The 13,909-nt window shown below is 36.2% G+C and overlaps 1 protein-coding gene across 8 annotated transcripts in view; it reads left to right on the forward strand.

Annotated features, from left to right (window-relative positions):
• Positions 1–13,909, forward strand: part of Wdfy3 (WD repeat and FYVE domain containing 3) — a 272,242-nt gene that overhangs the window by 78,604 nt on the left and 179,729 nt on the right. For all 8 annotated transcript variants that reach the window (XM_070012519.1, XM_070012518.1, XM_070012515.1 and 5 more), the window contains one exon: positions 12,370–12,580. In XM_070012519.1, coding sequence (XP_069868620.1) covers positions 12,401–12,580 — 180 coding nt within the window. In that variant the 5' untranslated portion in view covers positions 12,370–12,400. The remainder of the gene's footprint in view (positions 1–12,369; positions 12,581–13,909) is intronic.

A 13,909-nucleotide genomic window follows, 5' to 3' on the forward strand; every position in this document is an offset into this window, starting at 1 on the left:
TTCTAGCTAATAAGGAGGCTGAGTTCTGAGGGTCAAAGCCAGCCTGGGCAGAAAAGTCCCAGATTCTTTTTTTTTTGGGTCCGGTCGTGGGGCCTGAACTCTGAGCCTGGGCGCTGTCCCTCAGCTCTTCAGCTCAAGGCTAGCGCTCTACAACTTGAGCCACAGCACCACTTCTGGCTTTTTTCTTTTTGCTTATGTGGTGCTGAGGAATCGAACCCAGGGCCTTATACATGCAAGGCAAGCACTCTACCACTGAGCCACCTTCCCAGCCCCAAGTCCCAGATTCTTATCGCCAGTTAACCACTAAAACCTAGAATTAGAGCTGTGGCTCAAGTGGAAGAGTGCTACCGTGGAACAATAAACTAAGCAAGAGTATAAGGACTTGAGTTCAAGCCCCAGCACTGGCACAAGGAAAAGGCAAAATGTATCTACTGAAAAGTGTGAATCTGTGTGAATGATGGTCCAGTTGCAAAGCTTCTGAATATACTTCATGGTGAGGGAGACCAGTCTTGGAGCTTTTGGTTGGGGAAGAGGTCCTTCCCTTGTTTTTACAAAATAATGGCAATAAGCCTTCCCCATGGTGCCACAGTAAACCCAGAATAGTGGATGTTTTTAAGCTCTGGCCTCACCTCAGGAAAACAAAGCAATTCAATTTAAATTGTATAGTGTGTCTAACTTCCATATATTGACCTTCTAAGGAAAACCCGGTTTAGGAAAAAGAGTGAATGAATGCAGCAGTGGTATTCACTGAACACTACATTGAAAATTAACCATACAACTTGTGGGTGGGGATGGGAAGGAAAAACTGGGGGAGAGGGTGGGGATGGGGTGACATTGCCCCAAAATGAATGTCCTCTTTATCTGACTTACATAACTATAACCCCTCTGTACATCGCTAGTAAAATAGCAATAAAACATATAAATGAAAAACCTTTTTAGTTACTGGGCATCCCCCACCTCACCCCCCCCCACCCCATTTTTCTTTTGTCAATGCTGGGGCTTGAACTTAGGGCCTGGCTTCTGTCCCTGAGCTTTTTTTGCTCAAGGCTAGCATTCTACCATTTGAGTCATAGCTCCACTTCTGGCTTTTTCTGTTTATATGGTGCTAAGGAATCAAACCTAGGCCTTCATGCATGCTAAGCAAGGATACTACCACTAAGCCACATTCCCAGCCCCTAATTGGGCCCCTTTTTATCACTGAGTTCCAGATGAGCCAAAGCCTAGTCAATGGACATTCCTATCAATTTTATCAAATGCTAAGTCCTTGTCTTTGACAATAGTACTTTCGTGTTGGTCTTCAAAGTTCCTCAGGCAGTTGTAGATAAACAACTATTCACTCATCTCTGAGAAATGTGAAGAGAAATACTTTTGTGGTTATATGATTAGAGACAAACACTAATCCCAGGATTCAGCAGTATGAGGTAGGAAGATCATGAGTTTAAGGCCAATTTTGACTTAATAAAGTAACATGTATTCTGATGTTGGTAAACTGCTAATTAATATACTGTGCCCTACAGTGTCTAGTACAGGATTAACATTGATCACTAGTATTATTTTAAAATTAGACCCTTTGAATAGTTATGTCCTGTCTCCCCTCCAAATAAACCTGAACGTTTAAACCTATAATTTTCATCCAATAATTTTAAACTGTTTTTTTCAAGTTTGTAATCATGAGTGTTTACGATTCTATGTATTTGAAATTAGTAGGTGTACTTTGTCATCTCTTTAAGCCTTGTTCCCTCAGTAAAAAGAAAAATTGGGAGTCAGGCATGGTTCAAGGCCAAAGTGGGCTAAACAGCTAGATCCCAAAAATAAGCAAAAGCATCCCAAAAGCCTAATCAAACAAACAGATCAACAAAAGAATTGGATTTATGTCTTCTCCAGAGACTCTCCTAATCTCAGTTATCTTTTTTGTTTATATCACTAACTGATGATGACAAAGAAATGAACAGCTTGGCTTTGAGGTTAGTTTTTCCTCACTGAGCTCCTTAATTTTTATGCACAGTATGTAAGATCTCTGGAGAAGAGATCCGTCCTTTCTGTCCTCCATGTTTTCCCACTCCCACCAGTCTAGCACAGTGCCTTCAACTCCTCAGTTCCTCAGTGTATATTTGGTAAATTTAACATGCTTAATAAATGCCATGAATTAATAATGACAAGGCTTATGAATACCTCCAACATTTCCAAGACTCAAATGATTCATAAACATAATTATCAAGTGAATATTAAACTATTATAATTGGATTAAACAAACATTGTTCCAAACAGGCTATTAACTTAAAAGTATTGTATATTAAATATAAAATTCATTTGGAACCTTCCTGGCTACTTGGTGGACTAACACCAATTTAGAGCATATAAATGTAGGCAACTTTTAACATTGAAAATTTGATAATAATTAATACTTTGAGCCATATCAACATTATTGTGTATTTGCAGGATTCTGAGGTAACTCATTTTAAGGGTGAAATTTATCTTTGAATAAATAAAGTATAAAAACTCAAAAAGCTTCATTTTATAACTGTACAGAGCCAACATTCATTTTGTCATCATTGCTCTTGTTGATATTGTTACTATTATTTTTCATTTGCAAAGCGTTACAGATATAATTGTGCCAATCTTTTGGCATTTGCCATTTTGCTTTCATCACCTTCAGCTTGTATTTGGTTCTCTAGCACCCATCCTCTGCTGTGTTAGGGTACTGGGGTACTGTCTTCCTCTTTGGGATCTTTCTTCTTAGGATGTTGTTGATTCATGAATTCCCTGTGGAAGTTCTGGCTGAATGCCTTCTGTTATGTCATCATCTGCTTACCAGCCGAGCCCAACTCTGCTAGTTATGGTTGTTTTTCCCTGTCTGCTCTTGTCTTCACTTTAATAGTTCTTAATTCTTGAATTTATACTAGTTTCCTCCAAAATCAGGTTTTAAAATGGCTGGGGTATCAAATTTCTATTAATAGAAAAGTCCTATTTTCTTTGAAGGTTGTACAATTGTATTTTAAGAAAAAAAAACATAAGAGTAAAGTTACTCTTTGTTTTTGTTTTTGTAAGAGCAAGAAGAAAGAAAGTAATGGTTCCCCTCTTTTGGCCTTTTTTGCTTTTTTTTTTTTTTTCTTTTTAAACAAAGTTTTGCGATAGAACCCAGGCTAGACTTAAACTAGTCAGGCTAGATTTAAACTAGTCGTCTCCTACCTCTGCCCATTGTGCTGGCTTTATTTTATTATTCTTGTCACCTCACTTAGCTGTTGAAAGGAATTTTAGTTTTATATGACAATTTATGTGGACCATCCATCTTTAGCAGTCTTACCTCTTCTAGCACTTAGCCCATCTATCCTAGCTCCACCTAACCCCTTCAGTTTCCTAGTTCCATTTTCATGTTTATACAATGAGTATTATGATTGTATTTATCAGTCCTCCATCTATCTTTGTCCTATTAAGTCACTTTAACTTATCATTGTCTTATGCTGGCTTTAATTTATCCATCTATATATTCATTAAAGTATGTTTCACTTACTGATTATTTGTTGGCTGTCTCTCATGCCAGATATTTATTCTCAGATATGAAGGACAAACATTTGAATCAAAATAACAATTATAGATTTGTGATAAATTCTATGATGGTGTTGAGTGTTAGGGAAAGAAAGCATTATCTATGAAAGGTGAATATAAGGAAATGCTTTCCTGAAGAGGGACTGTTGAGCTGAAATTTAAAGCATCATTAGTAATTAGCTAGACGGAGAAGGACCCCTAGGAGATGGTTCACCCTGGTGTGAAAGCAAAGCTGGGAGGCTGGTCTTGTCCAGGTGAAGATAAAGCAGAAGAATGGGATGGGAATAGGGTAAGGTCAGATAATGAAGAACCTTAGATTTTATACTTGCACTTTAAGACTATGGCAACACATTTAACTCCTCCATTTTTACAGTATATCAGATTTGGGGCAAGATGTTAAGGATTTACAGACCAGAGTCAGTTGCTAAGACATTCATAGTTGAACAAAAGATTCTGATGATTAAATAGCAAGGAATTATCTTCATTTAAGCAAATGGTTCATTTGCTTACTTTAGATCTGAGCAACTGGTTCATGTAGCTTATATTTCCTCTTAGGATGTTTAAACTTTCTGTGAAGATTACCATAGGACAAGAATAGGATACATAAATCATAAGTCTTAAAATATTAAATATTGTAATATGTAATTTTTATGATGAATTATGAAACAAGCAGGCCCAGAAGTTAGAATACCTAGAGAATGTCTAGTGTGGCTTCTTATGTGGTTTGTGACTTGATGTTTGCCTTTTAAGGCATGGTCACCATCACATACTAGGAACTAGGGATATAGACCTGAATAAGATTTGATTCCTACCATTTAAGGCAATTGTAGGTTAGTGAGAGTACATTTTTATTGGTAAGTGTATATGAAGTAGAATAACACTAATAGTTATTGTCACTTATTGCACACTTGTGCTACATTCTAATGAAGCATATTTCAAAAGTCATCTTTTTTTTTCCCCTGCAAATTGTACTATGAAGTGGGACCTAGTTCTTATTATTAATTGACAGTACTTGGGTTTCTTCTTTCTCTTTTTTTTCCTCCTCTGTTGTTTTCCTATTTGTAGCTGTTGTTTGAGATTTTTGTCTGTAGTATAAACTGGTTTTGAACTTGGAATCCTCCTGCCATAGTTTCCTCAGTGTTGGTATTCGTTATAGGCATGCGACACCAACCACAGCTTCATGTTTTCTGTATTTATTTATTTTGGCAGTATTGAATGCAGGTCTCTACCACTGAGCATCTCTATCCCTTCCTATTTTTTAATCTCATTGAGTTTTGCCCTAATTTTTATTTTTATCCTTCTGCTTACTTTATGCTCATGCTGTTCTTCTTTCTCTAGTTTCTATGGTGTAAGTGTAGATTTTTCTTCTTTAGTAAGAGAAGCATTTTAGTGTTACAGATTTCTAAGAACCATTTTGACTGCATTCCATACATTTTTGATAAGTTGTATTTTCGTTTTCTCCACTGTGTTTTAAAATGTCTCTTGGTAATTTTTTACTTTAAAGTATGTTGTTTAATATCGGAATATCTGATGCTTTTCTAACTGTCCTTCTGTTATTGACTTGAGATTCCATTGTGGTTTCAGTTTTTTTTTTTTTAAATGTATTAAGTTGTGTTTATGGCCCAGAACATGGTCTGGCTTAGGCACTGTTTCACATGAGAATGTGTGTTCTGCTGTTGACAAGAGTGCTTCAATAAATGTCAGCTTTTGATTGAATTGATTGGTAGTCCTCTTCATGTGAACCAAGTCTATTGACTTCCTCCTATCAATTACTGGTTGAGGGCTGATAAAGTTACCAACTTTGATAGTGGATTTGTTTCTTTCTCCCATTAGTTTTCATCAGTTTTTCATGTATTTTGGCATACTTATTAGATGTAGGGACATGAAGGTTTGTTAATTCTGTTTTGTTAGTCTATGACTTTGTGATAGTGTACAATAACCCTTTTTATCCCTATAAAGATTGTATTATATGAAATTGATGCAGGTACTCTGTCATTTTTTTTTATTAGAGTTACAATTGGATACATCTCCATTTCTTAACTTTTTTTTTTTTAATGTCGGTTCTGGGATTTGAACTTGGGGCTGGGCACTGCCCCTGAGCTTCTTTTGCTCCAAGCTAGTACTCTATTATTTGAGTCATAGCTCCACTTATGGTTTTTTGATAGTTTATTGGAGATAAGAGACTCACAGATTTTCCTGCCTGGGCTGGCTTTGAACTACAATCCTCAGATCTCAGCCTCCTGAGTGGCTTAAGGTTATAGGCATGAGGTGCTGGTGGCTGGCTCATCCTTTAGATTCCTTCTAATTATTAATATTTTAAGTTAACTTCTTATAAATGATGTAGGTGGCCCATTTTTGTAAATTATTCTAACAGGTTTTCTTGGATAACTTTAGGTTGTTCACATATAAAGGGATTACAGTTATAGTTGGATGAATATTTGTCAGGGTTTTAACTGTTTAACATTCCTTGCATTTTTATTGCCCCTCTCTCTTTTTTGCCTTCTAGCATTTTCATAGAGCATTTTATATTTTACATTTGAGGTGATTTTATTTGTTTTTAAATTTTTATTGTGAAGGTCATGTACAGAGGAGTTACAGTTACATAAGTAAGATAGTAAATACATTTCTTGTCAAACTTATTTCCCTCTCCCTCATTTTTCTCCCACTATCCCTCCCCCCAACTTCCCTACCCCGTTGTATAGATCATTTCCAGCATATTTCATAGAGCATTTTATATATTTTACTTTTATTTCTTTTTAGCATATAAATGGAAAATTATTTTCAAAATTTAGTGGTTGCCTTATGGTTTCTAACATAAATTTTTTGCTTATCTTTATGTACTTTTTCTAAGGTATAGTGCATGTATATTATAATAGTATTCCTAGTTTCTCCTTCCCATTCTTTGACATTGTTTGGGCATAAAGCTTATTAATAAGCGATGTATGTGTGTCAGGACAGAGGTGGGGGAGCTGATCTGAGGGCTTGAATGTAGAGCCTGATCATTCACTATCCCTTAGTTATTTTGCTCAAGGGTAGCACTCTATCACTTTAATAAGAGCTCTACTTTGGGTTTTTTGTGAGGGAAGCAGGATGTTTAGTTGGAGAGTCTCATTAACTTTTCTGCCTTGGCTAGCTTTGAAATGCAATCCTCAGATCTCTGTCTCTCTTGTAACTATTGTTACAGGTATGAGACATTGGCATCTGGTTCTTTTATATCCTTTTTATATCCTTCTTTATATTATTTGGATCAATTAATAGTTAATTGATCTATCACTGACTTTAGTTTTATTTGTTCTGCAGTGTTCTTCCTTTAAAGGAGATAAAATTTTATGATCTATGTTATTTTCCTTCTCTCTGAAGAACTTCTAATATTTCTTGGGGAGCTCTCCCAGTAAATGCTCTCAGGTTTTTATTTTCTTTGGAGGTTTTTTAGCGTTTCCTTTACTTTTGAAGGACAATTTCATTGGATATAGAATTTCAGTGAATTTGATGTCCAGTGAATTTAGTGGCATAGGCTGGTGGCGGGGGTTGGGGGGAGTGTTCTTTCCTTCTCTTCTCTTTCTCCCTTATTTTCTTCCTTTCTTTTTTCCTTTTCTGTCCCTCTTCCTTTTCCTCTTTCCCTTCCCTTCCCCCTTTATATTAATTTTCTTTTTTCTCTCTTCTTCTTTTTTCCTATCCTTTCTTCTCTTCCCCTCCCTTTCTTCTCCCTCCCCTCCCTCTCCTCCCCCTCCCCTTCCTCCTTCTCTTTCTTCTTCCTTTTTTCTTCTTCTTTCTTTCTTTTTTTTTTTTTTTTGGCTACGCTGAAAATTGAACTTAAGGCTTCCCAACGAATGCCATATCCCCATCCCTATTGTTTTTTATTTTGTTTTTGAGACAAAGTCTTAAAAATAAGTGCCTTTTTTTGGCCTTGAACTCCTTGCCCTCCTGCTTCTGCCTTCCAAGTAACTAGGATGACAGATGTACACCACTATGCTTGACTTGTTCTTCTTGTTTTTCTTCTAACACTTTAAATATTTCAGTCATTTTCTTCTTGGTCTCATGTTTTGAATGAGAAATCCATTGTAATTTTTAGGTTTGTTCCCTTGCAGGGGTGGGGAACCTTTTTATGCCAATGGCCATTTGGCAGCATGTTTATGTTGCTATGAAAAAGCTTCTAGATTTATTCACTTTCTGGCTTTGGCAGGAACAAGACCAGAGCAAATGATTTCATAGGCCTTATATAGCCTACTGGCCAGAAGTTCACTATATAAGGTAGCGGGTGGCATAGTAACTTTTTAATTTTACATTTTACATTGTTTTCCTTTTTTTTTTTTTACTCTGTAATGTTGGTGTATGGATTATAATATTTAAAAACTGATTTACTGCAGACTGAGAAGGCATCATGAGCTCTACTTGTTTCACTACTATAAGCAATTTTGAGCTGGGCCTGGAGTCCTAGCACCCTGCCTATTCAAGTTGTTGGAGGATGGTAGTTTCCCACAGGCTACATAGGAGACCCGTCTCAAAATCCAAACAAAAAAACCAAACAAGAAGTACCATTTTGTAGTACATTTTTATGATCTGTGTATTTCTACAGTTTTCTGGAAGATGTATTGGTACACGAAAGAGTAGGCATGATACTTTTCTTATCAACAATATACATCTTCATTTTTCATATTTACTTATATATAGTTTACAAATCATGTTTTTGCCTAACTGATAAATAAAATTTTATATTATTTCTATTTGCATTTTTTAATTTCTAGTGTGTTAGGCACTACTTTTACTGTGTGTAGTCTGTGTGTTCTATATAAGAGTTGCATGGATATTCAGGGTCCTAAATAGAGGGCTACAATTAGTTGCTTTGTCTTTTTCTGGTTATTTTTAGGAATAAATTTGTCCTTTGTTTCCCTTCTGAAAAGAATTTTATCATCAACTGTAATTATCCATGTGTAAATACCTATTGAAAGTTGTATAGGGCCAGAAGAGCAGAGTGAAGTTTCAGAGTGAATGGCCTGAACTAGAAGTTCAAAACCCTGATTAATTATCATTTGATTAGTTATAATTTGGTGAAACTGTAAGACTTACCTTAGTTATGCGAGCTATTTATTTCTTCCCTCTTGAAAATATGAAGTTATTTAGAAATCTATTTTTAAGTGTATCGTTGGGCCATTTCATGGCCACCAGTTACTTTACAGATATATTTTAAAGTAGAGTATTTACTTGGTCTTCTGAAATTTAAATGGAAACTATTTAAAGTCTTTAAGATGGGAAAGTTTAGAGTGGCTTTATAAGATTAGCTTAAAGAGTATTATCTGGATTTATTGCTGTTATTATCCATTGCTATTTAAATACTTCCCTATTGGCACTGTTTTCTTGTGAAAAAGATGGGGTTTAGTATTACTAAGTAGAAATCTAGGTTTAAAAAAGTATATATTATTTTTTAAAGATGCCTTAATAGTACAGGAGTTTCCTTGTTTCCATGGATGCCGATAGTATACTTTGAACAAGCTCCCCTCTATTTCCTTAATTCCTCCCACTCCCTATTTCAAATAGTGTTTGGTAGGTTCATTATGCTAGTGTGTGTGTGTGTGTGTGTGTGTGTGTGTGTGTGTGTGTGTGTGTGTGTGTGTGTGTGTGTGTGTGTGTGTGCACTCCCTATTTCAAATAGTGTTTGGTAGGTTCATTATGCTAGTGTGTGTGTGTGTGTGTGTGTGTGTGTGTGTGTGTGTGTGTGTGTGTGTGTGTGTGTGTGTGTGTGTGTGTGTGTGTGTGTGTGTGTGTGTCCTGCTTCTATTCTCTTTACCTCCATGCTCTCTTTTACCTTTCCCTACCCTGAGGAAATCTAATTCGTGTACACAGTAATCCATAATTATGTAAAACTTCTGAATAGAAGTGACATTTATTGAAGGTGAGTGGTATGCTTAGCACCTTAAAGTAATTGTGATATTTATACTTCCGGGAAAGGCCATGAAAAAATGTAAAGTTCATTATTTTCACTACAGCTGATGAATGTCATATAGTTGTGTGTGTTTTAAAACTAAAATAGATTATCTCGAAATTTAATAATTTCTTTTCATATTCTGATCATTCCTGGATGCTAAATAATCATGTTAACTAGAGTACAAGTTTCTAAGGATTTTGAAATTTAAAATAGATGCATTAGTATGATGAGCCAGCTAGTGACGCTCCTGTACCAGGACTGAAAGGACCAGATTTTCATGTAAGGTTTTTTTTTCACTCTGAGACTTTGAGTGATGTGTTCTTATGTTAGGGAGTTTTGTTAAAGATTGGAAACAATTCCTCTTACAATAGCAACAAATAGAAGCTAATTCTTAAAAGTAAACTTAAAGAAGTGAAAAAGACTCATACACAAAATTATAAAAAAAAAGGATGAAGGAAATTTATAGGTTATGTTCATGGATTGATATAATATTCAGATGTCCTTATTACTTAAAGTGATCTACAGATCCAGTAAAATCTTTATCAAAGTCTCAACGGTATTATTCTTTACCAGAAACAAACAAACAAACAAACAAAAAACCAAGCTAGGAGTGGTGCTGTGCACTTATATTCCCAGCCATGTGAGAAGCGAAGTAGCTAGCCTGAGCACCATAGGAAGACCGTGACTCTGCCTGCTTGCCTGTCTGCCTGGCTGTGTCTCTCACTATATATATATATATATATATATATATATATATATATATATATATATATATATAATGTGTGTGATATTTGTGTGTGCATACATATATATGAGTATGTTAAAATACATTTCAAAGAATGAACATGTTGGACTTCGGATAGCTTTAAATTGAACACATTTTTTTTCTTTTGGTGCTGGTCTTAGGGCATGAACTCAGGGCCTAGGCACTGTCCCTGAGGTTTTTTACTCGAGGCTAGTCCTCTACCACTTGAACCACAGTTCCACTTCTGGCTAGTTTGGTAGTTAATTGGAGATAAAAGTCTTATGAAGCCCCGCACCAGTGGCTCATACCTGTAATCTTAGCTACTCAGGAGGCTGAGTTCTGAGGATCGCCATTCGAAGCCAGTCTGAGTAAGAAAGGTCATGAGCTCTTATCTCCAATAAACTACCAGAAAACCAGAAGTGGTGCTGTGGCTCAAGTGGTAGAGCACTAGCCTTGAGCTGAAGAGCTGAGGGACATCGCCCAGGCCCTGAGTTCAAGCCCCAAGACTGACCCCCCCCCCAAAAAAAACCCCAAAAGTCTTATGAGCTTTCCTGCCCAGGTTGGCTTTGACCTGAGATCTTCAACATCTCAGTCTCCTTAGTACCTAGAATTATAGTGAACCACTGGTACCTGGCTGACTTTTATTTTGTAGCTAACTATCCTCAGCCCTTTCTTTGTGTATATACCTAAGCACTCTTTCCTGCAGCCAAATACTTGAGTCCTGTTTGCACAGTAGTTACTCAGATCAGACGGTCTAACAATAGGTCTAACAATATAACTCTAGGCAGATTGTTTCTTTTTTCCTGTCACTGGCTCTAGTGCATAAACTTAGACCTGGTACTCAAAATTCTTAAGGACAAGTATAGTTTAGAGAGCTTGGTTTTATTGTTTTAAAAAGCAACAAGATATTTAATAATTCATACTCATTGCATTAGTCTTCCATTTCTCAAATGGCATGCTAGCTTACATGATTATGCAAGAAAAACCTAAAAACCAGTCTCAGATTTGGTTTCGTTTTTACAGATTAAAAAGCAAATTGTTTTTCATCTCCTTCTCTATAGCCATGCTTTCTCAGCCTTCCTGGTTCTTTTTGTAAGACATCCTGTTTTTGTGTATGGAATTAGCTAATTTCTAGCACGGTACAAGTTGAAAAGGGCGAATGATATTTTCTGAAAGTCTTGTAGTGTTGATTCCGTATATATTTAAACTCGGTGGTTAGTTTCTCAACTGAAGCTCCCACAGGAGTGCATTTTATATTATGGTTCATTACTTACTCAAGCACTGCTGTCTAATATGCTTCTGGGCACAGTAGCTATCCTTACCATGTGAGATTCAGCATCTCCTAAGCTATTTCCTTTAGAAGCTGTTTAAGTTGTAAATGAAGTAACAAAAGGTTTCAAACTACAGTTTGAACAAGTGGTCTTTTTTGTTGTTGTTTCTATGTTTTATTTTTGACTATTTCTATGATGTATTATGATATCATTTAATTTACATAGGTTCAAACTATAACAAACATTTCATATTCAAAAGGTTTTTCTTTTAAAATTTTATTTTTTATTACATATTCAACATGTAATTAATCATCTATAAAAATTTAAATAAGGGGGGGAAAATGGGAAGGGATGGAAAGGGGAAACAGAGGAGGAGGCAACAATGCTTGATAAGAAATGTACTCATTACCTTGCCCATGTAATTGTCACCCCTCTCTATGGTATTTTCACAATAAAAAATTTTAAATAAGAAAACTTTTGAGGGTTTGTTTTTTTGTTTTGGGATGTTTTGAAGTTTGGGAAAACTTTTTTCTTCTTTATATGTATACTTAACTATTATAAGCAAATACTAGTAAGATTTTGGATCTTATTAGTTGAATTTTTTGATCTGTTAACTTAATTAGAAACATTTCATTACTTTCCCACTAATGCTTTCTATTTTATATCAATATAGTAGCATTAGTAGGAGCTTTTTAAGTTCTACAATTTGTAATTTGGCAATCAGGGGGGTTTATCTCTCCAGGGAGGTTTGGCTCTCTCTTTTCTGTTTAAAGAAGTAGACAGACTTGTCTATGTTTAGAACTGTTGATAAGCTCTTGCATGTATGCTTGACCTAGTCAAGGTAATAGCATTTTGACTCCTCATGCCTTCACATCCTCCTACAGAACTAGAAGTGTTTATCACCAATCAGCCAAGATGAACATGGTGAAGAGGATCATGGGGCGGCCGAGGCAGGAGGAGTGCAGCCCACAGGACAATGCCTTGGGACTGATGCACCTGAGGCGGCTCTTCACTGAGTTGTGCCATCCTCCTCGACACATGACTCAGAAGGAACAAGAGGAGAAGCTGTACATGATGCTGCCAGTATTTAACAGGGTAAGTCCAGGATGCCCCCCACATGCCATCTAGGATTGATGGTCCCAAAGGAAGCTAAATAATTGGTTACAGATGCAAAATGAGAATAAATTAGGTTTTTTTTTTCAAGTTAAATGTGTTCATTCATTTAAAAAAAGTATTTGCTATAATCCACACATGGTGGTGCGTGTCTAAGCCTGACACTTGAGAAACTGAAATAGGAAATTTAGACTTGAAAACCACAGAGCATCACATAGGGAGACAACACAGAAAAAAATAATTACTCCAAAGCAATATGATTTCGTGTGAAAGATGGTCAGAATTAAGTTTTTTAATATGTCTGCTTCAATTCTAACATATAAAAAGATGATTGAGCTTTTGTAAAATGCTCCTACAATGGTTGGAGAAGGGAAGATTGGAAATGACCATTTCATTTCTGTTGTCTTTTACTGATGGGCTTATTGTACCAGATAGTGCCATTGCTTGGCTCTTTGCGTACTTAAAAAAACATTCAGCATCCTTTGCTGACATATTTGCTGTGACATAGAATCTAAATAGGGATCATCTTTTAATGCATTTTGTTGAGTCTGTGTAACAAGCGTGTGGGACCTTTTAAAAAAATGCCCTTTTTTATATTGATCAAAGGTTTCTAAGTACGTAGTTTTTAAAAGTCAAGTAGTTCCACAGTCGTGTAGGAACCCTACTGCTCTTCACAACTAATTGCTGCTGCCGCAAAACCTTTTAAACAACGCATTTTTACTTGTTTCCTCATTATTCCCTTTTAATTGACTTCCTACTGAGAAATATGAGAACTCAAGGTTTGACTTTTTCTTTACAGACCTTAGCGTACATCCTTACATGCCTCATAGGCACTGCTCTTCTTGCCTTCTCTATCGTTGTGCCATTTGTGTAAACAGCACTCAGTGCCCAGTCTCCTGACTGTGGTATAAATATTACTCATGCTTGGCCTTTGCATTTATTGCTATTATATTCCACCATTACAGAACTGCTTCAGTGTCAGATTTTCTCCCCATGTCCCCTTTTGTATCACCTCCTTTTTCTCTTCTCTCTTCTTTTTTTCTTAGTTCTCTCCCTTGCCTTTCAACTACAGCTTTTTAGGCAAAGGGTACCTAAAATATGTGTTCTCATCTGTCCATTCCCATATCCCCACAGACACACACGAGTAATTCAGAACCAGTGCCCCTCATTGAGTCTGCCCCCTAAACTTTTCTTAGCTATTGTGAAAATAATCATTAATTTTTCCAAATTAGAAATGGAGACAGTCTTTTCTGGAGGCCTTCTACTCTTACTTTTGAAATTGCTTTATCCAGTTTTAGCTTAGAATAGGGC

This window comes from Dipodomys merriami, unplaced genomic scaffold, assembly GCF_024711535.1.
Source record: "Dipodomys merriami isolate MVZ:Mamm:240054 unplaced genomic scaffold, mDipMer1.0.p SCAF_9, whole genome shotgun sequence".
Classification (NCBI taxonomy): Eukaryota; Metazoa; Chordata; class Mammalia; order Rodentia; family Heteromyidae; genus Dipodomys; species Dipodomys merriami.